Source organism: Mobula birostris, chromosome 28 (assembly GCF_030028105.1).
Source record: "Mobula birostris isolate sMobBir1 chromosome 28, sMobBir1.hap1, whole genome shotgun sequence".
In the NCBI taxonomy this organism is placed as follows: Eukaryota; Metazoa; Chordata; class Chondrichthyes; order Myliobatiformes; family Myliobatidae; genus Mobula; species Mobula birostris.
In genome coordinates this window covers 1,196,753-1,224,193 of record NC_092397.1, presented here as the reverse complement: position 1 = coordinate 1,224,193, position 27,441 = coordinate 1,196,753, and the positions used below count along the sequence as shown (strand labels likewise).

The 27,441-nt window shown below is 48.0% G+C and overlaps 1 protein-coding gene across 1 annotated transcript in view; it reads left to right on the top strand.

The window, feature by feature from the left end:
* LOC140188906 (neurexin-2-like) overlaps positions 1-27,441 on the top strand; it is a 698,418-nt gene that overhangs the window by 634,128 nt on the left and 36,849 nt on the right. Inside the window, exon 11 of the mRNA XM_072245561.1 lies at positions 5,602-5,628. Within this exon, the coding sequence (XP_072101662.1) occupies positions 5,602-5,628 (27 nt within the window). The remainder of the gene's footprint in view (positions 1-5,601; positions 5,629-27,441) is intronic.

Here is a 27,441-nt window from a genome sequence, read left to right as displayed (position 1 = left end):
TAGGCGAGGAGGGTCATTGAGTATGGGATGAGGAGGATCATTGAGAGTGGGGGTATGAAGGAGACTCGGGCGGAAGTGGTGGAGGGGTTTTGGGAATGGGGCAGGAACGAGAGGGATGCAGTTGAGGATTGGGGGAATAATAGTTTTCTTGGGGAATCGCAACAGAAGCTTTGATTGGGAATGGAGGTGGGTGTTCAACAACACATCCTTGGCTTCTGTCCCAGAGATATTGCTCCATAGACATTCAGGATAAAGGTTGTGTTAGGTTTAGAACGGGGTCAGGTAAAGGTTGCGTTGGTTTCCGTGGGGGTCAGGTAAAGATCATGTTAAGCTCATTAGGAATCAGGGTAAAGGCCATCTTTTGAATCCAATAAGGCTTGGGGTAAAGGTCGTGTTGGGTTCAGCTGGGGTCAGGACCATCGTCAGATGTTGGGATCGGGCGTGCATGAGGATAAGAATCCCTACAGATTCATTTGAACAAGTTGGGTTGGGATGCATCGCACGTCCCACAGGAAGCTGCCAGGGAAAAGGTGGGTGAGCAGAGGGGTGAATGGGTGAGGGGGTGATTTGGATCTGGGACAACCCATTGCTCCTGCCTCTGGTGATTGTAACCTGTCAATGTGACCTCTGTTCTCATTATTCCTGAGCTGTGGTATGGATGTACAACCCTCAGATTTCCCGACACTGCGGACAACAGCCAGTGGTCTTACTTCCCCGTTTCTGGGAGACAAGCCCGGCTTCAGGCATTGAAGAGCTGCGGTTTTCAGTAAACCGAGATTGGAGCCAGCACTCACTGTGAAACAGAGCAGATTGTCTGTTGTGTGTCGGAGACTGACACCAAGCGGAGAGAATGTGACAGTGCATGTTCAGGACACAGAGATAGCACTACAGGAAGCAAACAGTGTCTCCGTGAAACAATGAGAAAGAATCAGCTCAGGTAACTTGCTAACAAGTTTTAAAAAAAACATTCATTGTGGGAGGTACAGAAAGAGTACCAAGTCACAACACACCTAATACATCCATCTTCCCGAGTAATACAGGTGTAACTCAATGGCCAGTACACACACTGTGCAATGCACAAACACCGGGTGTAAAACACCAACTGACAGACACCGGGTTAACACGCTGTCCAATAAACACACTCCCTGTGTAACACACCATCCAATATACACACTCCCTGTGTAACACACTGTCCAATAAACACACTCCCTGTGTAACACACCATCCAATATACACACTCCCTGTGTAACACACTGTCCAATACACACACTCCCTGTGTAACACACTGTCCAATACACACACTCCCTGTGTGTCACGCCATCCAATACAAATGCTCCCTATGTAACACACAGTCCAATACAAACAGTCCCTGTGCAATACACTGTAAATACACACATTCCCTGTGTAACACACTGTAAATACACACACTCCCTGTGTAACACACTGTAAATACACACACTCCCTGTGTAACACACTGTAAATACACACACTCCCTGTGTAACACACCATCCAATACACACACACCCTATGTAATGTGCTGTCCAATATGTACACTCCCTGTGTAACACACTGTCCAATACACATACTTACTGTGTAACACACTGTCAAATACACACATTCCCTGTGTAACACAGTCCAATACACACACTCCCTGTGTAACACACTGTCCAATACACACACCCCCCGTGTAACACACTGTCCAATACACACGCTCACTGTGTAACACATTGTCCAATACACACACTCCCTGTGTAACACACCATCCAATATACACACTCCCTGTGTAACACACTGTCCAATACACACACTCCCTGTGTAACACACTGTCCAATACACACACTCCCTGTGTGTCACGCCATCCAATACAAATGCTCCCTATGTAACACACAGTCCAATACAAACAGTCCCTGTGCAATACACTGTAAATACACACATTCCCTGTGTAACACACTGTAAATACACACACTCCCTGTGTAACACACTGTAAATACACACACTCCCTGTGTAACACACTGTAAATACACACACTCCCTGTGTAACACACCATCCAATACACACACACCCTATGTAATGTGCTGTCCAATATGTACACTCCCTGTGTAACACACTGTCCAATACACATACTTACTGTGTAACACACTGTCAAATACACACATTCCCTGTGTAACACAGTCCAATACACACACTCCCTGTGTAACACACTGTCCAATACACACACCCCCCGTGTAACACACTGTCCAATACACAGGCTCCCCATGTAAAACACTGTCCAATACACACACTCCCTGTGTAACACACTGTCCAATACACATGCTGCCTGTGTAACACGCTGTACGATACATACACACACACACACTCTCCCCGTCGTACACATCTCCCCGCCTAACGCGCTGCCCGACATACATATCTCCTTGCATAATATGCTGCTTGATATACACATCTTCCTGCGTAACACACTCCACACTGTACAGTACCTGTTTCTGTATCCTGAACATGTCTTCTCCTTTTTAACATTAAGGGGAGCTCCTGGAATCTGTCTCTGCATGAGACCTTTCTATTTTGTGGAGACATTGGTATAATTGTCGGTCTTTCCTGCCGCTGGGATGGTTGGAACCTCATGACCTCCATCTCCAGCTGTCATCCATGGTATTCGACATACCACAGCTCCCCACACACCCCCTCCCTCTCCCTTCATCTTCACCCTCTCATCGGCGGTCCAAACCCTTCAATGGTCTGGATCTGCGGCCACAGCAAACAGCCACGTCAACGGTGACCTACGACCCCAGCCCCACTGGGAGCCGTCGCCCGCCGATTCGGGCAGGTGAAAGACCCGGACTGGATGGGACATGTCGGGGTAGTGGGAGCCCTCGGGTACTGGGGGTGGGCAGACTGTTTGTCAGCACTCAGCATAGTGTGACCACCCCTGCTGTGTGTGGCCTCTTGTGTTAGTTGTATCAGGGCCCTGTGGTGGTGTGTGTGTGCAAAGGGTGTATCTGCGTGTGTGTGTGTGTTTGTGTATGTGTGAAGTAAGAGGGAGATGTGTGTCAATGTATGTGCAGTGTGACAATTGTGTGTGAGTCTCTGTGTGTGTGTTTGTGTGTGACCCTGTGATTCTGTGTGTGGGGGGAAATGTTTGTGGGTCTGTGTGTAAGGAAGCTGAAGGGAAATTTGTGTGTGTGTGTGTGTGTGTGTAAATCTGTGAGTGTCTGTGAGTGTGTATGTATATTTTGGTGAGAGGGAGTGTGTGTGTGTATGTCTGTTTCTGGATGCTTGACTGTATGTTTGTCTAAGTGTGTGTTTGTGTGTGTGTGCGCGCACATCTGTGTATATTTGTCTGTATGTCTGAGTGCGTGGGGTGTCTGTTAAGTGTGTGTGTATGTGTCCATGTTGCTAAGATTGTGAGTAACACAGAGCTTGTGTGATTTTTACTGTTGTGTTTGGTTTTAACAGGCTAACTGTCCAGGGCTAGTAGCCTTACAGAGAGACCCCAGCCGGCCCGTCACAAACCACGCTGACACAGCAGGATGTGACATTGTTTCGTGACTCTCTGTGCGTCTCAGAGGAGCTTATCCCTCCCCCTTTCCCCCACCCCCGACCCGATTGGTGCGGTTGTTGGGACAGCGCGGGAGTGGGGAAATGATGGGTCTCTGCCCCGACCACCGGATCATGTTGGAATTCCCAGAACAAAGTTCTGTTCTCCCACTTGGACACAGTTCCTAGATCTCTGACACGGTCAGACGGTGAGAGGTGTGCAGTGTGCAGCCGCTGTCCCCCCCCCCCCCTACTCTCTGAGACGCCAGGAGGATTCTCTACAGTGTTCAGACCCCAGGGCCGGACCGGTCCCTTCTGTGGATGGGCCAGCCCCTGGCATCACCGGGGAGGATCGGGCTGTTTGACCGACCGGGTTGGTCACAGGGCTGGCGTTGGGTCACTGGACCGGCCCCTGGCGTCACCGGGGAGGATCGGGCTGTTTGACCGACCGGGTTGGTCACAGGGCTGGCGTTGGGTCACCGGACCGGCCCCTGGCGTCACCGGGGAGGATCGGGCTGTTTGACCGACCGGGTTGGTCACAGGGCTGGCGTTGGGTCACCGGACCGGCCCCTGGCATCACCGGGGAGGATCGGGCTGTTTGACTGACCGGGTTGGTCACAGGGCTGGCGTTGGGTCACCGGACCGTGGCTGTTTGCGTTCCACTTTTCTGTGATGGTTGACGACACGTGTTGAACTCCCAGGCCTGGCTGAAAAATGACCCCCCTCCCTCCAGAAGTGGCTGCCTCAATAGAGGTGATGGTAGTGAAGTGCGTTGGGCTGACAGAACCCCGAGGGCAGGGCACCGATGATCAGCATTTCCAGTAAACTCAGACACCTTCAGGTCCTGGGGTTAATGAGAGAGAGAGAGACACCGGCTCAGTTACTCCCTCCGAAGGCAAAGGGGAAAGGTCACCGAGCATGTCCAACTGTCCAACATCTGCTAGTGATGGGGGTCTTTCCTCCACACGGCAGTGGGGGGGGGGGCGAGGGCACGGCTGAGAAATCTGCGGTCACTTAGACAGGGGCATGGACAGGAAAGGATTGGCGGGATTTGGGCCGGACGCCAGTTTAAGCGGGAATCCTGGTCAGCGTACGGACCAGACACGTGGACGGGTGTGTGGATGAGAAAGGCTGAGAGAGTCCAATGTGAGCCAGAGGGATTGCCTTGGATGAGGTGAGGGCATGGCCTGTGTGATGAGGATCCTTAATGATGGATGGTCTTTAATAATCTGGGTAATCCTTAACGTCCTGGGTGATAAAGATCCATAATGATGGACAGTCTTTAGAGATCTGAGTAATCCTCAACGTTCTGGGTGATGAGGGTCCATAATGATGGACAATCTTTAGTGATCTGGATAGCCCTTAACGTTCTGGGTGATGAGGGTCCTTAATGATGGATGGTCTTTAATAAACTGTTTAGTCCTTAATGTCCTGGGTGATAAGGGTTCGTAATGATGGACAGTCTTTAGTGATCTGGATAGTCCTTAATGTCCTGGGAGATGAGATCCTCAGTAACCTGTGAGAGTAGGCGGCTGACTTCATGTGCTTGTGTCTCTGGACTGGGGTTTGAATGCATGGCCTTTTCTCCGGGAAATAGACAGTTACCAGCTGGCGCTGAGCTGGGTTGAGCAGGTTCAATAACCACACACTGGTTTAGCACCTGAGAATATCTGGTTGAGTTGGCCTGAACTTGGAGAGATTTAGTTGACACGGCGGATCACATTTAGATGAGGGAGTCGGAGAGCCTGGAGTTTCCTTGGAATGCTGATATCTGAGTGAACGGTTTCAGTCGATCTCTTACCAAATTTATTATCAAAGTCAGTATCTGTCACTATATACTACCCGGAGATTCATTGCCTCAATAACTCTTACATCCAAATTTCTGTTTTTAACTCTGCTTGTAATTGTTCTCACAGAGAGGAGGGGTCACTGCTTGCATTAAATAGCCTCGTTAACACGTGTCTGTCCCCAGAAGGTGGCTATGAATAGTTTGGGATGTCTGCAGAAGTTACCTTGAAGGACTTAAATCTGCTTTCTCTTTTCTTCATCCTGTTTTTTTTTCACATCCAGACTGTGTCAGGACTAACTGTAACCCTAGTAAGTGGTGGTTCAATTTTATACGTTACTGTTTGATGTTTAAGTAATGATCACAATGAACTGATGATCTGTTGTGTTGGCGGCGGGAGGGAATAAGTTTGAAAGAGATTTATTACCACTGACAAACTGTATACCATGAGGTTTGTTTTTCAGCAGCAATACAGTGCAATACATAGAAAATTACTCTAAGTTACAGTAAGGAACAAAAATGTGAGTGAGCATTCGTGGTCCATGGTCCATTCAGAAATCCGACAGCGGAGGGGAAAAACCTGTTCCTAAGACATTGGGTGTGTGTCTTCAGACTAATGTACTGCCTCCCTGATGGTAGCAATGAGGAGAGGGCTTGCCCTGGGTGATGGGGGTCCTTAATGTTGGATGACGCCTTTTTGAGGCATCGCCTTTTGAAGGTGGGAAGCCTAGTGCCCATGATGAAGCTGGCTGAGTTTATAACTCTCTGCAGCTTTTCCCAATACCGTGTAGTGGAGCTTTCAGACCAGGCGGTGATACGGCCACATAGAATATTCTCCATAGCACACCTGTAGAAATTTGTGAGCATCCTTGGTGACACACCAAAACTCCTCAAACCCCAAATGAAATACAGCGGCTGTCAGAATAAGAATCGTATTCAATATCACCGGCATGTGTCATGAAATTTGTTGTGTTTGAGCAAGCAGCACGTTGCAAAACATAATTAATAAAAAAAAACATGAATTACAGTAAATATATAAATATATTAAATAGTTAAATTACAGTTCCTCAAAAAAGTATTCATCTTCCCCCCCCCAGAAGCTTTCATGTTTTATTGTTTTACAATATTGAGTCACAGTGGATTTAATTTGCCTTTTTTTTTTGACACTGATCAACAGAAAAAGACTCTTTCGTGTCAAAGTGAAAACAGATCTCTACAAAGTGATCTAAATTAATTACAAATATAAAATAAAATAATTGATTGCATAAGTATTCACCCCCTTTAACATGACACAGCAAATCATCACTGGAGCAGCCAATTGGTTTTAGAGGTCACATAATTAGTTAAATGGAAATCACTGTGTGCAGTCAGGGTGTTGCAATTGATTGTAGTAAAAATACACCTGGATCTGGAAGGTCCAACTGCTGGTGAGTCAGTATCCTGGCAAAAACTACACCATGAAGACAAAAGAACACTCCAAGCAGCTCTGTGAAAAGGTTATTGAAAAGCACAGGTCAGGAGATGGCTACAAGAAAATTTCCAAGTCACTGAATATCGCTTGGTGTACAGTTAAGTCAGTTATCAAGAAATGCAAAGAATATGGTACAGCTGTAAATCTGTCTAGAGCAGGACATCCTCAAAATCTGAGTGGCCATGCAAGGCGGGGACGAGTGAGGGAGGCCACTGAGACAACTCTGGAGGAGTTACAAGCTTCAGTGGCTGAGATGGGAGAGACTGTGCATACAACAACTGTTGCCCGGGTGCTTCACTAGTCACAGCTTTATCGGAGAGAGGCAAAGAGAATGCCACTGTTGAAAAAAACTCATGAAATCTCAGCTAGAGTTTGCCAGAAAGCATGTGGAAACTCTGAAATCAGCTGGTAGAGGGTTCTATGGTCTGATGAAACCAATATTTAGTTTTCTTGGCCATCAGATGAAATGCTATGTTTGGTGCAAACCAGACACCGTACATCAAAAACACACCAATAGGTACATTTAATGTCAGAGAAATGTATATAATATACAGCCTGAAATTCCTTTTCTTCCTATCTACCCTGCAGCATGGTGGTGGCTGCATTGTGCTGTGGGGATGTTTCACTTCAGCAGGCTCCGGGAGGCTTGTGAAGGTAGAGGGTAAAATGAATGCAGCAAAATACAGGGAGCTCCTGGAAGAAAACCTGATGCAGTCTACAAGAGAGAACTGCGACTGGGGAGAAGATTTGTTTTCCAGCAAGAGAATGGCCCCAAGCATAAAGCAAAGCTACACAGGAATGGCTTAAAAACAACAAAGTTAATGTCCTGGAGTGACCAAGTCAGAGTCCAGACCTCAATCCAATTGAGAATTTGTGGCTGGACTTGAAACAGGCTGTTCACTTACAAAGTACAATCTCCGTGTAATCTGACAGAGCTTGAGCAGTTTTGTAAAGAAGGATGGGGAAAAATTATAGTGTCCAGATGTACAAAGCTGATAGAGACCTATCCACACAGACTCAAGGCTGTATTTGCTGCCAAAAGTGCATCTACTAAATACTGACTTGCAGGGGTGAGTAATTAAGCAATCAATTATTTTGTGTTTTATATTTGTAATTAATTTAGATCACATTGCAGAGATCTGGTTTCACTTTGAAATGAAAAGCCAAATTAAATCCACTGTGATTCAATGTTGTAAAACAATAAAACGTGAAGACTTCTCGGGGGCGGGGGATAGGTGTGAATACTTTTTATAGGCACTATAAATAATTAGTGCAAAAATAGAAATTTAAAAAAGTAGTGAGGTAGTGTTCATGGGTTCCATTCAGAAATCAGATGGCGGAGGGGAAGAGACTGTTCCTGAATCGTTGAGTGTGTGTCTTCAGGCTCCTGTACCTCCTCCCTGATGGTAGCAATGAGAAGAGGGCATGTCCTGGGTGATGGGGGTCCATAATGATGGATGCTGCCTTTTTGAGGCATCGCTCCTTGAAGATGTCCTTGATACTACGGAGTATCTTGGTCATGTACGGACCGCTGTCATGCCTTTGTAATTGCATCAACATATTGGGCCCAGGATAGATCTTCAGAGATGTTGACATCCAGGATCTTGAAATTGCCCATCCTTTCCACTGCCAATATCCTCAACGAGGACTGGTGTGTGTTCCCTCAACTTCCCCTCCCTGAAGTCCACAGTCGATTGCTTGGTCTTACTGATGTTGTTGTGACACTACTCACCCAATCTGTCTCTCTCTCCCCGTCTCCATCTCCCAGTTGTGTCATTGGCGATTTCATAGATGGCGTTTTGAGCTGCACCTGGCTAGGCAGGGAAGGAAAGAAACTTAATAGAAACTTCTGGATTGTTCTGACCATCGCTTCCATGCTGCCCGAGCTTGAGAGGTTGCGAGTGAGTCAAAAGCTCAGTATTCTCAAAAGATCCCCCCGCCCCTCCAAAAGCAGACATTCAGTGCGTTAGGAGACCATAGACCAGTCAGCATTGCAAAACAGAGGTGACCTGGTCAGAATTCTGGGATCACCATTCCCAGAGATTCATTGGAAGGATTTCTTTGGGAAACACTCCGATATTAGCCGTTTCTGGACTGGGAAAGAGGCACTGGCTGTCCACTCTATCAATGCCTCTCATAGTCTTGTACACTTCAGCAGGTCACCCTTCCTCCAACCTTACCCCAAAGAGAAAAGCCCTCACTTACTCAACCTATCCTCGGCCTCGCCTATCTGAGGTGTGTCACTTTTCGCAAGGTCCCAAACTGCGAACCCCTGATACCTCTGGGCCACATGATGTGGGATCTCCTCCTGAAAGGCCCCTCTCTGCTGTTCCTGGGGCTAGTCCAGCGCTGTTCCTCAGCTGTGGTCACCTCCAACAATGGCTGTCAGTTACTCAACGGGTCTTGCAGGGCGCTGACGAGGCTGGGGCGACACTGCTTCATAACGCGTTACAGAGCCAGTGGTCCAGGTTCATTGCCTCCGCTGTCTGTAATACGATCTCCCCATGACTGCTCCGGTTTCCTCCCACATTCCGAAGCCGTATGGATCAGGATGAGTAAATTGCGGGCATGCCGGGTTGGCACCGGAATCACGGTGACACGTGCGGGCTGCCCCCAGCACGGGCGTCAGACTGTGATGGGCATCGACACAAACGATGCATTTCACGTTTAGATCTTTCAGTGTCTCTGTGAACAAAAAGGCTAATCTCCTTCATCTCATCTCAAAGAGTGAGCACGGTCACTTGAAAGACAAGACACAAGACTCGGTCGCAGAGGGCGGCGTGGGGTGGGGGTGGGGAGGAGCAGAGAGATTTCAGCAGGAGATTCCAGGTCTCAGGTGCATCCTCCAGACAGAAGGGTATCAGGGATCGGAGAAAGGCAGGAGCAGGAGCAGGGGTAGTGCAGAGACATCAGAGAGCTTGGATGGCTGGAGGGAATTACAGAGACAGGGAGGGGTATACAGGGTGGAGGGGGTTACAGAGACGGGGAGGGGCTTACAGTGATGGGGATGGGTGTGGGAGCCAGAGGGTGTTACAGAGATGAGAGGTCGGAATGAACTGGGGTTACAGAGTTTGGGAAGAACTGGGAATCACAGCCAACATGGCGGGAAGTTGACCCACGGAACACTGGAATTGTGGCCCCTGGAAGTGGAGGAGGGAAGGATGGGTGTCTTTGTATAGGGTGTAGCGGACTGGTTGGGCGAGAATGAGGATGGGTGTTCATTGTCAGTGGTTTTGAATTTTGGCTCTGTTTATTGTCAGGAGCCTGGGAGAGAGATGAAATTTGGGGCTCACGAGGGCATGTCCCCTGGTAACCAAGGCTTCTGACTTGTGCTGGCCACTCATTCTACTCTCTCACCACCCTCTGAGTGAAGAAGCTCCCCCTCATGCTCCCCTTAAATATTTCACTTTTTACCCTTAAGCCATGACCTCTAGTTGTAGTCTCACCCAACCTTGGTGGAAAAAACCTGCTTGTAAGGGCACTGGGACTGGTACATGGATGGAAAAGGTGAGGGACACGGGCCAAATGCAGGCAAGTGGGACCGGCTTGGATGGGAGTCTGTGTTGGCCTGGACCAGATGGGCTGAACGGCCTGTTTCCGTGCTGTGTGACTCTGGTAAACAATGCTGTGTTGTCACTGGGACGCCATCGCCTTCCGCGGTGCGCACACCACACCCGAAATCCCTCTGGCTCCTGGCCGGAGGCAACGCCTGTAAGCTCATGTCTCTGTAAAACTGAAACAGACAGGGCCTGCATGCAACATGGCTACCACAGGTGCAAGGTTGGAACAACAGGTAGATCATCCCCAGCCGGATGCTCTTCATAGTCACAGAGTTATAGAAAAGTAGAGCAGAGTAACTGGCCCTTCTGCCCATCTAGTCCATGCCGAACCAGTTAAACTGTCTGCCTGCCCCAGGTCCATAACCCATCCATGTACCTATCCAAACTCCCTTAAACATTGAAATCACGCTCGCATACACCACTTTCACTGGCTGCTCGTTCCCCACTCTCACCACCCTCTGTGTGAAGAAGTTTCCCCTCGTGTTCCCCTTAAACTTCTCACCTTTCACTCTTAACCCATGACCTCTAGTTATAGTCCCACCCAACTTCAGTGGAAAAAGCCTGTTTGCATTTACCCTTTCTATACCCCTCAGAACTTTGTACTCCTCTGTCAATCTTCTCAATGCCTCTCGGTATTCTATGTTCCACGGAATAAGGCCCTGACCTATTCAATCTTTACTTTTCTCTGTACTCTTTCAACCTTATTTGCATCTTTCTGGTAGCTAGGTGACCAGAACTGCACACAATACTCCAAATTAGGCCTCACCAATGTTTCATCCAACTTCAACATAACATCCCATCTCCTGTACTCAATTCTTTCGTGTGTGTGTGTGTGTGTGTCTTAACCAAGCCCTGTGAGTAACTGTGAAGATCTGCCAACCCAGACACACATCAAAACCCAGGGAGTGGGACATCAGCTGCAGTGACACTTTACAAAGCAGTTACCCCTGGCTTCTAAAGACCAAGTCCCACAGGGAGGGAAGATTGGGGTGATTGACATCTTTCTGGGTGATCAGGGTCTTTAAAGATGGAGGTCACCTTTTTGGAGCATTCCTCCTGCAGCTGTCCTTGTTGTTATGGAGGCAGTTGGTCATGATGGAGCAGAGTAAATTTACAAATCTCTGCAGTTTTCTTTGACCCTGTGTAGTGGCTCCCTCCACCTCAGTACCGGACTGTGATGCAGCCAGTTCGAATGCTCTCCATGGTACACCTGTAGAGATTTGGTGACAAAGCTCTTCAAACTCCGAATGAAATGAAGCCGTGGCTGTGTCTTCTTTGTAACTCCATCGGTACGTTGGGTCCAGGATGCATCGCTGGTGATGTTGACACTGGTCACCCTTTCCACTGCTCCACTGAACCCTCGATGAGGGCTGGAGTGATACTTGGATGACTTAAGCCCCTGTCTGTTGCCCTGCGCTTGTGATAAGGCTGTTGTTTCTCCGACAACCAACATCTTTAGTTTTCTTTGTCACTTGTACATCAAAGCTTACAGCGAAAGTCTTGTTTGCCAAGTCAAATCAGCGAGACCGTGCTGGGGGCAGCCCACAAGAGTCACCATGCATCCAGCACCAACAGAGCACGCCCACAGCCTACTGACCCTAACCCGTACGTCTTTGGAATGTGGGAGGAAACCGGAGCACCCGGAGGAAACCCGCGTGGTCACGGGGAGAACAGATAGCGGTGAGAATTGAAGTCGGGCTAACGGCCGCTGGACCGTTCCACCCTGTCCTGACAGGAGCACAAGAGGCTGTGTCCATCAGGAGCACCATTAACGCTCTTGGTATCTACCACGTGGTTTATTTGCCCCTATCTGGGTAACGTCAGTGTGAACGAGAGGCACGTCCGGCAGGCACTGTGCCCTGGGGCAGCTCCTGTCCATTCCTCGTTCATCCCAAACTTCGACACCCAGGCTGCAAGACCCTCGCTTCTGACACCATGGTTGCCGTGGACACCCAGCGGGGTTGGCCTGTCACGACCTCCGTTATCCTCACTGGGATAGGGTTACTGGACTATTGAAGGAGTCCATTCACCCCGTCCCGTTGGTGCCAGCAGTGAAAGGGCTACTTTGACCAACCAATGCTCCGTAGCCCCCAACGCACAGATCGATAGACAGATGCTTCAGTGTGATCAGGCTGATGGAGCTCGCTCAAACCTGGGCTGAGGTGCAGCTGCCTGTCATTGTTCTTGTGAGGGTAATCACCACCCTCAGCTCTCTCATCTCTCTACCCAGAGCTGATCACTCTCCAAATACACCATAAAACACGATTAGGCCATTCAGCCCTTCGAGTCTATGGTATACTAAATCAAAGAAAGCTTAGAATGTGCATCTAACTTGGTGTTTCCTTTCAGTGAGGCATATGTGTATTACGTGGTAGCGTGATGATGTATGTGATTCATCTATTTAGAGATATAACCATGTAACAATTACAGTACGGGAACAGGCCAACTCGGCCCTTCTAGTCCATGCCGAACTCTTACTCTCACCTAGACCCACTGACCTGCACTCAGCCCATAACCCTCCATTCCTTTCCTGTCCATATAGCTGTCCAATTTAACTTTAAATGACAACATCGAACCTGCCTCAACCACTTCCGCTGGAAGCTCGTTCCACACAGCTACCACTCTCTGAGTAAAGAAGTTCCCCCTCATGTTACCCCTAAACTTTTGCCCTTTAACTCTCAACTCATGTCCTCTTGTTTGAATCTCCCCCACTGTCAATGGAAAAAGCCTATCCACATTAACTCTATCTATCCTCCTCATAATTTTAAATACCTCTATCAAGTCCCCCCTCAACCTTCTACGCTCCAAAGAATAAAGACCTAACTTGTTCAACCTTTCTCTGTAACTTAGGTGATGAAACCCAGGTAACGTTCTAGTAAATCTTCTCTGTACCCTCTCTAATTTGTTGACATCTTTCCTATAATTTGGTGACCAAAACTGTACACAATACTCCAAATTTGGCCTCACCACTGCCTTGTACAATTTCAACGTTACATCCCAACTCCTATACTCAATGCTCTGATTAATAAAGGCCAGCATACCAAAAGCTTTCTTCACCACCCCATCCACATGAGCTTCCACCTTCAGGGAACTATACACCATTATTCCTAGATCCCTCTGTTCTACTGCATATAACTCATAGTGAATTATTTAAATGACCACTAATTCTTAATCAACCAATATATATGCAAGATTACTCAAATATTACTGAAATATTAAATACAGAATGGATACAGAATGTTCCGCCTTTCCATCATGTCTGATTTGTTATCCCTCTCAGCCCCATTCTCTTACCTTCTCCCCGTAACATTTGATACCCTCTCTAATATAGAACCTATCAAACTCCACTTTAAGTATATCCAATGACTTGGCCTCCACAGCCATCTGTGGCAATGAATTCCACAGACACCCTGTATACCAATTTAAACTAATTTGCGAGGGGGATGGGACCCAGAGCGATAGAGCAGTGAAAGAAGTGCATGGCGTAAAGCCAGATCTAACATACAGAGAGGCTTTGAGGAAAGGGAAGCAGAATAAACGGTGTAAGGACAGTAAGGTAGAAGGGCTGAAATGTGTGTACCTCAATGCAAGAAGCATCAGGAACAAAGGTGATGAGCTGAGAGCTTGGATACATACATGGAATTATGATGTAGTGGCCATTACAGAGACTTGGCTGGCACCAGGGCAGGAATGGATTCTCAATATTCCTGGATTTCAGTGCTTTAAAAGGGATAGAGAGGGGGGGAAAGGGGAGGAGGGGTGGCATTACTAGTCAGGGATACTATTACAGCTACAGAAAGGGTGGGTAATGTAGCAGGATCCTCTTTTGAGTCAGTATGGGTGGAAGTCAGGAACAGGAAGGGAGCAGTTACTCTATTGGGGGTATTCTATAGGGCCCCTGGTAGCAGCAGAGATACAGAGGAGCAGATTGGGAGGCAGATTTTGGAAAGGTGCAAAAATAACAGGGTTGTTATCATGGGTGACTTTAACTTCCCTAATATGGATTGGCACCTTATTAGTTCCAAGGGTTTAGACGGGGCAGAGTTCGTTAAATGTGTCCAGGACGGATTCCTGTCACAGTATGTGGACAGGACGACTAGGGGGAGTGCCATACTAGATCTAGTACTAGGTAATGAACCGGGTCAGGTCACAGATCTCTCAGTGGGTGAGCATCTGGGGAACAGTGACCACCACTCCCTGGCCTTCAGCATTATCATGGAAAAGGATAGAATCAGAGAGGACAGGAAAATTTTTAACTGGGGAAGGGCAAATTATGAGGCTATAAGGCTAGAACTTGCGGGTGTGAATTGGGATGATGTTTTTGCAGGGAAATGTACTATGGACATGTGGTTGATGTTTAGGGATCTCTTGCAGTATGTTAGGGATAAATTTGTCCTGGTGAGGAAGATAAAGAATGGTAGGGTGAAGGAACCATGGGTGACAAGTGAGGTGGAGAATCTAGTCAGGTGGAAGAAGGCAGCATACATGAGGTTGAGGAAGCAAGGATTAGATGGGTCTATTGAGGAATATAGGGAAGCAAGAAAGGAGCTTAAGAAGAGGCTGAGAAGAGCAAGAAGAGGGCATGAGAAGGCCTTGGCAAGTAGGTTAAAGGAAAACCCCAAGGCATTCTTCAATTATGTGAAGAACAAAAGGATGACAGGAGTGAAGGTAGGACTGATTAGAGATAAAGGTGGGAAGATGTGCCTGGAGGCTGTGGAAGTGAGCGAGGTCCTCAATGAATACTTCTCTTCGGTATTCACCAATGAGAGGGAACTTGATGACGGTGAGGCCAATATGAGTGAGGTTGATGTTCTGGAGCATGTTGATATTAAGGGAGAGGAGGTGTTGGAGTTGTTAAAGTACATTAGGACGGATAAGCCCCCGGGGCCTGACAGAATATTCCTCAGGCTACTCTACGAGGTGAGGGAAGAGATTGCTGAGCCTCTGGCTAGGATCTTTATGTCCTCGGAGGATTGGAGGGAGGCGAATGTTGTCCCCTTGTTCAAAATAGGTAGTAGGGATAGTCCGGGTAATTATAGACCAGTGAGCCTTACATCTGTGATGGGAAAGCTGTTGGAAAAGATTCTTAGAGATAGGATCTATGGGCATTTAGAGAATCATGGTCTGATCAGGGACAGTCAGCATGGCTTTGTGAAGGGCAGATCGTGTCTAACAAGCCTGATAGAGTTCTTTGAGGAGGTGACTAGGCATATAGATTAGGGTAGTACAGTGGATGTGATCTACATGGATTTTAGTAAGGCATTTGACAACGTTCCACATGGTAGGCTTATTCAGAAAGTCAGAAGACATGGGATCCAGGGAAGTTTGGCCAGGTGGATTCAGAATTGACTTGCCTGCAGAAGGCAGAGGGTCAAGGTGGAGGGAGTACTTTCGGATTGTAGAGTTGTGACGAGTGGTGTCCCACATGGATCGGTTCTGGGACCTCTACTTTTCGTGATTTTTATTAACAACCTGGATGTGGGGGGAGAAGGGTAGGGTGGCAAGTTTGCAGATGACACAAAGGTTGGCGGTGTTGTGGATAGTGTAGAGGATTGTCGAAGATTGCAGAGAGACATTGTTAGGATTGAGAAGTGGCAGATGGAGTTCAACCCAGAGAAGTGTGAGGTGGTACACTTTGGAAGGACAAACTCCAAGGCAGAGTACAAAGTACTCTGGCAGTGAAAAAGGTGAATGGTATGCTGGCATTCATAGCAAGAAGATTCGAGTACAGGAGCAGGGAGGTTCTACTGCAGTTGTACAAGGCCTTGGTGAGGCCACACCTGGAGTATTGTGTGCAGTTTTGGTCCCCTAATCTGAGGAAAGACATTCTTGCCATTGAGGGAGTACAAAGAAGGTTCGCCATATTGATTCTTGGGATGGCAGGACTTTCATATGAAGAAAGACTGGATTGACTAGGCTTATACTCACTGGAATTTAGAAGATTGAGGGGGGATCTTATTGAAACGTATAAAATTCTAAAGAGACTGGACAGGCTAGATGCAGGAAGATTGTTCCCGATGGTGGGGAAGTCCAGAACGAGGGGTCACAGTTTGAGGATAAAGGGGAAGCCTTTTAAGACCGAGATGAGGAAAAACTTCTTCACCCAGAGAGTGGTGAATCTGTGGAATTCTCTGCCACAGGAAACAGTTGAGGCCAGTTCATTGGCTATATTTAAGAGAGAGTTAGATAAGGCCCTTGTAGCTAAAGGGATCAGTGGGTATGGAGAAAAGGCAGGTACAGGGTTCTGAGTTGGATGATCACCCATGATCATACTGAATGGCAGTGCAGGCTCGAATGACCTACTCCTGCACCTATTTTCTATGTTTCTAAAGTAAATGGCTGGATACTTAGTAGTGTGGAGGAGCAGAGGGATCTGGGGTACGTGTCCACAGATCCCTGAAAGTTGCTTATGGGGTGTTAGCTTTCATAAGTCGAGGGACAGAGTTTAAGAGTCGTGATGTAATGATGCAGCTCTATAAAACTCTGGTTAGGCCACACTTGGAAAGGGTACAAAGGAGATTTACCACGATGCATTGGAAAGGGTATAGAGGAGATTTACCAGGATGCTGCCTGGTTTAGAGAGTATGCATTATGATCAGAGATTAAGGGAGCTAGGTCTTTACTCTTTGGAGAGAAGGGGGATGAGAGGAGACATGATAGAGGTGTACAAGATATTAAGAGGAATAGATAGAGTGGCCAGCCAGTGCCTCTTTCCCAGGGCACCACTGCTCAATACAAGAGGACATGGCTTTAAGGTAAGGGGTGGGAAGTTCAAGGGGGATATTAAAGGAAAGTTTTTTACTCGGAGAGTGGTTGGTACGTGGAATGCACTGCCTGAGTCAGTGGTGGAGGCAGATACACTAGTGAAGTTTAAGAGACTACTAGACAGGTATGTGGAGGAATTTAAGGTGGGGGGTTATATGGGAGGCAGGGTTTAAGGGTCCATCTCCCATCATTCCCTGTACATGGTCCATCGCCCTTCATTCCCTGCAGAGTGTCCATCTTCCATCATTCCCTGCAGAGTGTCCATCTCCCATCATTCCCTGTACATGGTCCATCTCCCATCATTCCCTGTACATGGTCCATCTCCTTCCATTCCCTGCACATGGTCCATGTCCCATCATTCCCTGCACACGGTCCATGCCGAATCATTCCCTGCACACGGTCCATCTCCCTCCATTCCCTGCACACAGTCCATCTCCCTCCATTCCCTGCACACAGTCCATCTCCCTCCATTCCCTGCACATGGTCCATCTTCCTCCATTCCCTGCACATGGTCTATCTCCCTCCATTCCCTGCACATGGTCCATCTCCCATCATTCCCTGCACATGGTCCATCTCCCCCCATTCCCTGCACATGGCCTCCCCCCATTCCCTGCACATGGTCCATCTCCCATCATTCCCTGCACATGGTCCATCTCCCATCATTCCCTGCACATGGCCCATCTCCCTCCATTCCCTGCACATGGCCCATCTCCCTCCATTCCCTGCACATGGCCCATCTCCCTCCTTTCCCTGCACATGGCCCATCTCCCTCCATTCTCTGTACATGGTCCATCTCCCTCCATTCCCTGCACATTCCCTGCCTGTTTTACAGCCTGTTAAACACCTCGATTGTATCTGCCTCCAGCCCCACCCCTGGCTGCTCATTCCACACACCCAACACTCCCTCTGTCTGTAAAAACATTTGCCCCACACACCTCCTTTATACTTTCCCCACTGTCACCTTGAAGAGATTAATGAAAGTTTTGCTTTATTTGTCGTGTGCACATCGAACCTACAGTGCAATGCATCGTTTGTGTCAACGACCAACACAGTCCAAGGCCGTGCTGGGGTCAATCCACGAGTGTTGCCCCCACCACAACATGCCTACAACGTGTTAACCCTAATCCCTGTGTCTTTGGAGTGTGGGAGGAGAATGAAGCACCCGGACGAAAGCCATGTGGTCCCTGGAAATGTGTACCAATGCCTTACAGGCGGTGTCGGGAATCTGTGGAATCTTCAGCATTGTATAAACTTGTTTCCGGTCTCGCCTCAGCAGCCAGTACTCTAGAGAATACAGCTCAAGCTTTGAGGTGTACTCTCAAGTTGATGCTGCTCAGTACTTGTCCACAGTACCGTCCAATCCTTCTGAACAAAATATTCGGTACTGAGTCAAAGTGCAGGCCAGAATTTACTGCTCACCCCTCTCTACCCCATGAGAAGGTGGGGGCTGACCGTTCCCTCGAACCCCTGCAGTCCATGAGGGGAAGGTGCTCTCCAAGGTGCTGTAGGGGAGGGAGTTCTAGGGTTTGGACCCAGTAACGGTAATAGAATTCCAAGTCGGGATGGTGTGTGACTGGGAAGGGAACCTGCAGGTGTTGTGGTGTTTCCCTGCACCTGATGCCCTCATTCTCCTTGCTGGGAGAGCCGGGAGGGGCAAGTTTTGGTGTTTCACACACTGGTCCATTTGTGAGGGCAGTGGACAGTAACCTTCAGCTTTGTCAGTTTGGAGTCACATCTACTGGAAGATGCTTCTGAAAGGTGCTGTGTGGTGGTTAGTGTGCTGTTACAACTGGGGGCATCGGAGTTCAGAGTTCAGTTCCAAAGTTGTCCATTAGGAGTCTCTGTACGTTCTCCCCATGAATGTGCGCGTTTCCTCCGGGTGATTCAGTTTTCTCCCACAGTCCAAAGACGTACCGGTTGGTAGGTGACTTGGTCATTGTAAATTGTCCTATGATTAGTCTAGAGGTGAAATGGAGATTGCTGGACAGCGCAGCTGAAAGAGCGAGAAGGGCCTATTCCACACTGTATCTCAATAAATTCGTGAGTGTTGGCCAGTGAGTGGTCACACATCTGAGCCCAGCTTCTTCACTCTGTCCCTCTACAGTCAATGTAGTCGGTGGGTTTTGTTGACCCTCTCTGAGGCTAGGCTGCCAGGTGAGTTGGAACAACAGTACGTTCTCCCAAGGTGCAATGCAGATACCTAACATAGGCGCTGTCCAGCATCTCATCTTACTGAACAATGCCCCGGCCATTGTTGGCTTGGGGCTGAATCTGGGGAAGACCTTCTTGGTGAACCTGCCCGACATGCACAGCTCCCCTCTTTGCAGATCAATTTGATTGGACCCTGTCCATTCTCCCTAAAGATACCGAATAATTCTCAAACCATTCCCAAGACAATTACTAAGCCTGTCTCCAAAACAATTTGCACAGGTGTCACCAAAGTTGAGATTTGGTGTCATCCCTACCTTGTTCTCTCTCTTGGTCTCTCTATACATCTGCCTGGCTCTCTCTGCCCTCTCTCGGTCTCTTTCTCTCTCCCGGTCTCTCTCTCCTCTCTCTACGGTCTCTCCATCTCACCCCTCTCTCTCTCAGCCTCACTCCCCCCGCCCCACACACTCTCTCTCTCTCTCTCTCTCTCTCTCTCTCTCTCTCTCTCTCTCTCTCTCTCTCTCTCTCTCTCTCTCTCCTCCCTCCCTCCCTCTCTCCCTCTGCCTTCTCTCTTTCTGTCCCACTCTCTCTCTCTGTCACATCTCTCTTTGTCTCCCCTCTCTCCGTCTCCTCTGTCTCCCCTCTCTGCCCCACTCCCGTCTCTCTCTGTCTCCTCCCCACTCCCTCTCTCCCTCCACCTCCCTTCTCCCCCTCTTTCCCTCCATCCCCTCTCACCTCTCTCTGTCCCTCCCCCCTCTGCCCATCCCTCCTCTCCTCCTCCCTCACTTTCCCCTCTCCCCCTCCCCTATATGTCAGTCTCCTTCTGTCAGTCCTTTCTCTCTCCCTCCTTACCTCTGTCCTTCATGCCCCGTCTCTGTCTGTCTCTCGTTGAATGACTATTGGCTGCCACACTTTTCCTGACCAGCCAATCGGATTGGTAGGATTGAACAATGGAACAACTTTAACTTTCAAAGTGACGGGTAAACTACCGGAGCAGATTCTTAGAGACAGGGTGTACGAGCATTTGGGGAAGAATGGTCTGACGAGGGGTAGTCAGTATGGCTTTGTAAAGGTTAGTTTGTACCACATGAACCAAATTGTGATTTTTTTAGAGGAGAATAAAGAAACTGATGGAGGCAGAGTATATATAGACCCACAGAGTTAGACACAGATCATTCAGCCCCTGTAGCCTGTGCTGAACCGGTACTGAACCACACCAGGGCCATTGTCCTGAGAATCAGAATCAGGTTTATTATCAGGACATGTGTTGTGAAATTTGTTCCCCTCGTGTCCATGTACCCATTCAATCTTCTCGTAACTGTTGAAATCAAACCCACATCCGTCACTTCCACTGGCAGCTGGCACCACAATCTCTCCACTCTCTGAGTGAAGGCAAGTGCCACTCATGTTCCCCTTAAACAGCTCACCTTTCACCCTTAACCCATGACCTCTAGTTGTAGTCACACCCAACTTCAGAGGAAAAAAGCCTGCTTGCATTTACCCTATCTATAATACCCCTCAGAATCTCTCCTCATTCTCCTACGCTTCCAGGGAATGAAGTTCTAACCTATTCAACCTTCCCCTGTAACTCAGGTCCTCAAGTCCCGACAACATCCTTGTAAATCTCTTAATCTTATTTCCATCTTTCCTGTAGATAGTTGATCACATCAGACCCACACACAATACTTCTAATTATGCCTCACCAACATCTAATGCAACTTCAGCATAACATCACAACTTCTGTACTTTGATTTATGAAGACAAATGTGCCAGAAGTTCTCTCTATGAGTCCATCTCCCTGTGACGCCATTTTCATGGAATTATGGGCCTGTAGTTCCTGATCCCTTTGTTCTACCACATTCCTCAGTGCTCTACCTCTCACTGTAAGAGCTACCCTGGTTGGTCCTCCCAAAGTGCAACACCTCACGCTTGTCTCCATTAAATTCCATCGTCTTTGGTTCGGCCCATTTAAAGGGGGTAACAGTGTGAGAAAAGAGCGAGAAAGCAAGGTGGTGTTTATGGGCCGTGCACTGTTCAGAAGTCTGATGGTGGATGGGGGAAGAAACAGCTGGTAATACCTTCCGTATATGTGGAAATAATTCAGAAGATGTTCAGCGTATGTCCTCAGTCTTGTATACCTCCTCTCTGAAGGTTATAATGAGAAGGGGGAAGGTCCCATTTGGTGAGGGTCCTTAATGATGGATGCTACCTTCTTGAGGCCTCGCCTTTTGGAGATGTTCTTGATTTAGAGGACATTGCCTCAAGATTCAGGGGAGAAGATTTAGGACGGAGATGAGGAGAAATTGTTTATCCCAGAGAGTGGTGAATCTGTGGAATTCTCTGCCCAGGGAAACAGTTGATGCTTCTTCACTAAATATGTTTAAGAAACAGTTAGATAGGTTTTTACATAGTAGGGGAATTAAGAGTTAAGGTAGATGGAGCTGAGTTTACGGACAGATCAGCCACGATCTTATTGAATGGCGGGGCAGGCTCGATGGGCCGGATGGCCTAATCCTGCTCCTATTTTTTACGATGCTGGGGAGGCTAGTACCCATGATGGAGGTGGCTGAGATTACAATCCTCTGCAGCTTTTTCTGATCCTGTGCAGTGGCCCCCTCCACACCAGCCGGTGAAGCAACTCGTCAGAACGCGCTCCTGTGGGAACCTGCTCGAGTCTTTGGTGACGTACCAAATCTCCCCAAACCCTTGGTGAAATACAGCCACTGGCATCATCAGGTCCTCGTGGTTCAGGGAGCAGATCCTCAGAGGGGTGTCTGAGGATGACACAGCTCAGCACTTTGCCCACGGAGGGAGGGAGGGAGGCAGGCAGCGAGGCCTCTGGAAGGAGATGATACTGAAGCATCTAGAAACCAAAGGATTGAAGTGCAGCGCAGAGGTGAAAGGCTGCTTGTGTAATATCACAGGATCTGCAACGTCGACTGACATGGAAGGGGTAGCCACCGTGGTGACTGGAGCCAGACCTTACCCAGGGAGAGGAGGCCACTGGAGGATAGTTACTCCTCCTCCTTCCACCTACCACCCCCTCACCACTCCGTCCAAGGGAATCGAGCATCCCTGCACAACGACTTCAGGACCCATCCATCTCCCGCCACTGGACCTACCTCCCGTCAGATGGGCAAAGGTGGGCTGATAACTTCCAAGTTCACTCCTATTCAGTAACTCGGTGAGGTCAGTTCCAACTCACCCTCCCTGCTCGAATTTTCATGCCTCGGGCATCTTGATAGAGGTGTACAAGATGATCAGGGACGTAGATCCAGTTGACAGCCAGAGACTTTTTCCCAGGGCGGGAATGCCTAAAATGAGGGGGCATCATTTTAAGGTGATTGGAGGAAAGTATAGAGGGGATGTCAGAGGTCAGTTTTTGACACAATTGCTGAAGAGTATTGACCATGACTGGGGGTCACCTGTCTTGTAAAGACACTGCCCAGAAGGAGGCATCATAAAGCACTTCTGTAGAGAAATTTACCAAGAATAATCATGGTCAGGGAAGACCTCGGTCACCCATGTTTTAACGACACAAAATGGTGGTGACACAGATTCACAATTGAAGATTGTGTAATGTTATTTCCAGTACATAAGGGAGAACAAAATAATTGTTGCCTTTCGGCCCATCTAGTTGGTGTCAAACTAGTATTCTACTCAGACCCATTGACCCGCAAATGGACCACAGACCTCCACAGCCCTCATGTTCCAGTTTCCTCCCATAGTCCAAAGACACGTTAGTTACTAGGCTAATTGGTTACTATAGATCATCCCGTGATTAGGCTAGGGTTAAGACAGTGGGGTTTCTGGGCAGCCTGTTATGTGCTGTTTATAGGCATCCTTTAGTCTTGCGAGACCATGGATCTGCGCCTGGAAAGTCTTCACTCTCCAGGGCACAGGCCTGGGCAAGGTTGTATGGAAGACCGGCAGTTGCCCATGCTGCAAGTCTCCCCTCTCCATGACACCAATGTTGTCCAAGAGAAGGGCATTAGGATCCGTACAGCTTGGCACCAGTGTCGTCGCAGAGCAATGTGTGATTAAGTGCCTTGCTCAAGGACACAACACGTTCCCTCGGCTGGGGCTCGAACTCACGACCTTCTGGTCGCTAGTCCAATGCCTTAACCACTTGGCCAAGTGCCCACTATGTGCAGTATCTCTAAATAAAAATGAGTCTGATCTCACCCAGGCAGAGGTGGGTTTTGGCATTAGAAGTCCCTCCACCGCCATCCCAGGATATCATTACGGGACATCCTCAGGACCCAACCATCTTCAGCCGTGTCGTCAGTGATCCTCCTTCCATCTGGTGGTCGTCAATGACAGCACACTGTTCAGTTCCATTCCCAACACCTCAGTAACCAAAACAACCCCGTGCCCACGTTAGGCAAGGTCCGGGCACCAATCGGGCACGGAGCTGGTAGCGGATAATGAACATCTGTGCCACAGAGGTGCCAGGTGAGTACGGGCAGGGATCACCTCCAGTGGGGAAGAGACTAGCCACCTCCCCACAATGATCAGTGCGCTGAAAATCAAAAACACACACCGATGTCAGAATCAGGTTTAAAATCATTGCCATTTGTCATGAAATACGTTGCTCTGTGGCAGCAGTGCACAGTAATAAAAACTGTAATTCACAACAAGAAATAAATAATGCATAAAGAGAGCAAAGAAAATAAAAAATATTGAGTTAGTGTTCATGGGTTCAACGTTCATTCAGAAATCTGATGGCAGAGGGATAGAAACTGTTCCTGAATCGCTGAGTGTGTGTCTTCAGGCTCCTGTAGCTCCTCCCTGATGGTAGCAACGAGGAGAGGGCATGTCCTGGGTGATGAGGGTCTTTAATGAGGGACGCTGCCTTTCAGAGGCATTGCCTTTTGAAGGTGCCCTCGATGCAGGAGAGGCCAGTGCCCATGATGGAGCTGGCTGAGTTTACAACTCTGCAGTTTTTTCTGAAACCCGCACCGCCCCCATCCATCCTGGTCAGGATGCTCTCCAAGGTACATAAGACAGAGGGACAGAGTTAAACCATTCGGCCCATCGAGTTCACTCTTCCATTCCATCATGGCTGATCCATTTCCCACTCAACCCCAAACTCCTGCCTTCTCCCTGTAACTTTGACACCCTGACTAATCAGGAATCTATCAACCTCCACCTAAAATACACCAAATAAGCTGGCCTCTGGCTAAAGAAATTCCTCCTCATCTTCATTCTATATGGATGTGTCCCTATACTGAGGTTGTGTCCTCTGGTCCGAGACCTCCCAACCATAGGAAACATCCTCCCCACATCCACTCTATCTGTGTCCTCTGGTCCTAGACTCCCCCACCATAGGAAACATCCTCTCCACATCCACTCTATCTGTGTCCTCTGGTCCTAGACTCGCCCACTATAGGAAATATCCTCTCCACATCCACTCTATGGAGGCCTTTCAACATTCAATAGATTTCAATGAGGTCCCCCTCCCATTCTTCTGAATTCCAGTGAGTAGAGGCCCAGAGCCATCAAACTCTCCTCATATAACAAGCCATTCAACCGTGGAATCATTTACATGAACCTCCTCTGAACCCTCTCCAATGCCAGCACATTGTTTCTTAAATAAGGGCTTAAAACTGCTCACAATACTCCGAGAGGCCTCACCAGTACTTAAAAAAAGCCTCCATATTACATCCTTGCTTTTATATTCTCGTCCTCTCAAAATGAATGTTAACATTCCTCACCACCAATTCAACCTGCAAATTAACCTTCAGGGAATCTTGCACAAGGACTCCCAAGTCCCTTTGCAACTTGGATTTTTAAATTTTCTTCCCATTTAGAAAATAGTCTACGCTTTTATTCCTTCTACGAAAGGCATGACCGGACACTTCCCATCATTGTATTCCATCTGCCACTCCTTTGCCCATTCTCCTAATTTGTCTAAGTCCTTCTGCAGCCTCCCTGCTTCCTCAACACAATCTGCTCCTCCACCTGTTCTTCGTATCATCCACAAACTTGGCCACAAAGCCGTCAATTCCATCGTCCAAATCATTGACATACAATGTAAAAAGAAATGGTCCCAACACAGACCCCTGTGGATCACCACTAGGTACTGGCAGCCAACAAGAAAAGGCTCCCTTTATTCCCAATCTCTGCATCCTGCTAATCAACCAATTCTCTATCCATAATAGGGCCTTTCCTCTAATACCACGGGCTCTTATCTTGTTGAGTCCTTCTGATAATCCAAGTGCACAACATCCACCGATTTTCCTTTGTCTATCCTGCCTATTATTTCTTCAAAGAATTTCAACCAATTGGTCAGGCAAAATTTTTCCTTAAGGAAAGCATGTTGACTTTGGTCTATTTTATCGCGCGCCTTCAACTACCCCAAAACCACATCCTTAACAATCGACTCCAACATCTTCCCGACCACTGAGGTTAGACCAACTGGCCTATAACTTATTTCTTCTGCCTCCCTCTCTTCTTGAAGAGTGGAGTGACATTTGCAATTTTCCAGTCCTCCAGAACCATTCCAGAGCATAGAAACAGAAAATCTACAGCACAATACAGGCCCTTCGGCCCACAATGCTGTGCCAAACATGTACTTATTTTAGAAATTACCTAGGGTTACCCATAGCCCTCTATTTTTCTAAGCTCTATGTGTCTATCCAGGAGTCTCTTAAAAAACCCTATCTTATCTGCCTCCACCACCGTCGCCGGCAGCCCATTCCACACACTCACCACTCTCTGCCTAAAAAAAACCCCCTGACATCTCCTCTGTACCTACTTCCAAGTACCTTAAAACTGTGCCCTCTCATGTTAGCCATTTCAGCCCTGGGAAAAAGCCTCTGAGTATCCACACAATCAATGCCTCTCATCATCTTGTACACCTATATCAGGTCACCTCTCATCCATCGTCGCTCCAAGGAGAAAAGGCCGAGTTCACTCAACCTGTTTTCATAAGGCATGCTCCCCAATCCAGGCAACATCCTTGTAAATCTCCTCTGTACCCTTTCTATGGCTTCCACATCTTTCCTGAGTGAGGTAACCAGAATTGATCACAGTACTCCAAGTGGGGTCTGACCAGGGTCCTATAGAGCTGCAACATTACCTGCCGGCTCCTAAACTCAATCCCACTATTGATGAAGTACCAATGCACCGTACGCCTTCTAAACCACAAGAGTCAGTCTGTGAGCTCTGTCAACATTTGTGAGAGTCTTTGGTGAGTAATGAAGTCTCCTCAAACTCGAAAAGAAATAAAGCCACTGTTGTGCTTTCTTTGTAACTGCATCAATACGTTGGGCCCAGGATAGATCTTTCAAGATGTTGATGCCCAGGAACTTGAAACTGCTCGCCCTATCCACGGCTGACCCCTCGATGAGGACTGGAGTGTGATCCCTCGACTCCCCTCCCTGAAGTCCGCAATCAATTCCTTGGTGTCACTGATGCTGAGTGCGAGGTGGTGGTTGTGATTCCTCTCAACCACGTAAAACAGAATACAAAACAGCGGTCAAAAATGCAGCAAACACTTAGAAGGTCAGGCAGCATCTGCAGAGAGAGATGCTGAACATTTCAGGCCTGACCTGTTAAGTATTTTTGGCATTTTCTGCTAGTATTTTAGCCTTTAATAATATTCACAACACCTAATCCCCACCATCAACAGCCTGAGGGTTGACAGTGAGCAGAAGCACGGTTCTGAACACAATACTCTGAGTGTGGTCTAACCAGGGGTTTATGGAGCTGCAACATTACCTCACGGCTTCTGAACTCAATCGCCCGACTAATGAGGGCCAGCACACCAAACGCCTTCTCAACCACCCTATCAACTTGCGCGGCAACTTTGAGGGATCTATGGACGTGGACGCCATGCTGAGGTGAGATGGTAGGGGAGAACTGGTTTACTATTGTCTCATGTACCGAGAGACAGTGAAAAGCTTGTCCTACACGCTGCGTATACAGATCAGATTATTATACAGTGTGTTGAGGTAAAACGATAAGAGTGCAGAATAAAGTGTTACAGTTGCAGAGAAAGTGCACCGCAGACAAACTATAAGGTGCAAGATCATAAGTGAGGTAGATTGTGAGGTCAACAGTCCATCTTGTTGTACTACAGAATATTTAACTTCCAGGCTTTTGTGTCTCCTGCCCGAAGGGACTGGGGAGAGGAGAGAATGCCAGGTTGTGAGGTCTTGGATTATGCTGTCTGC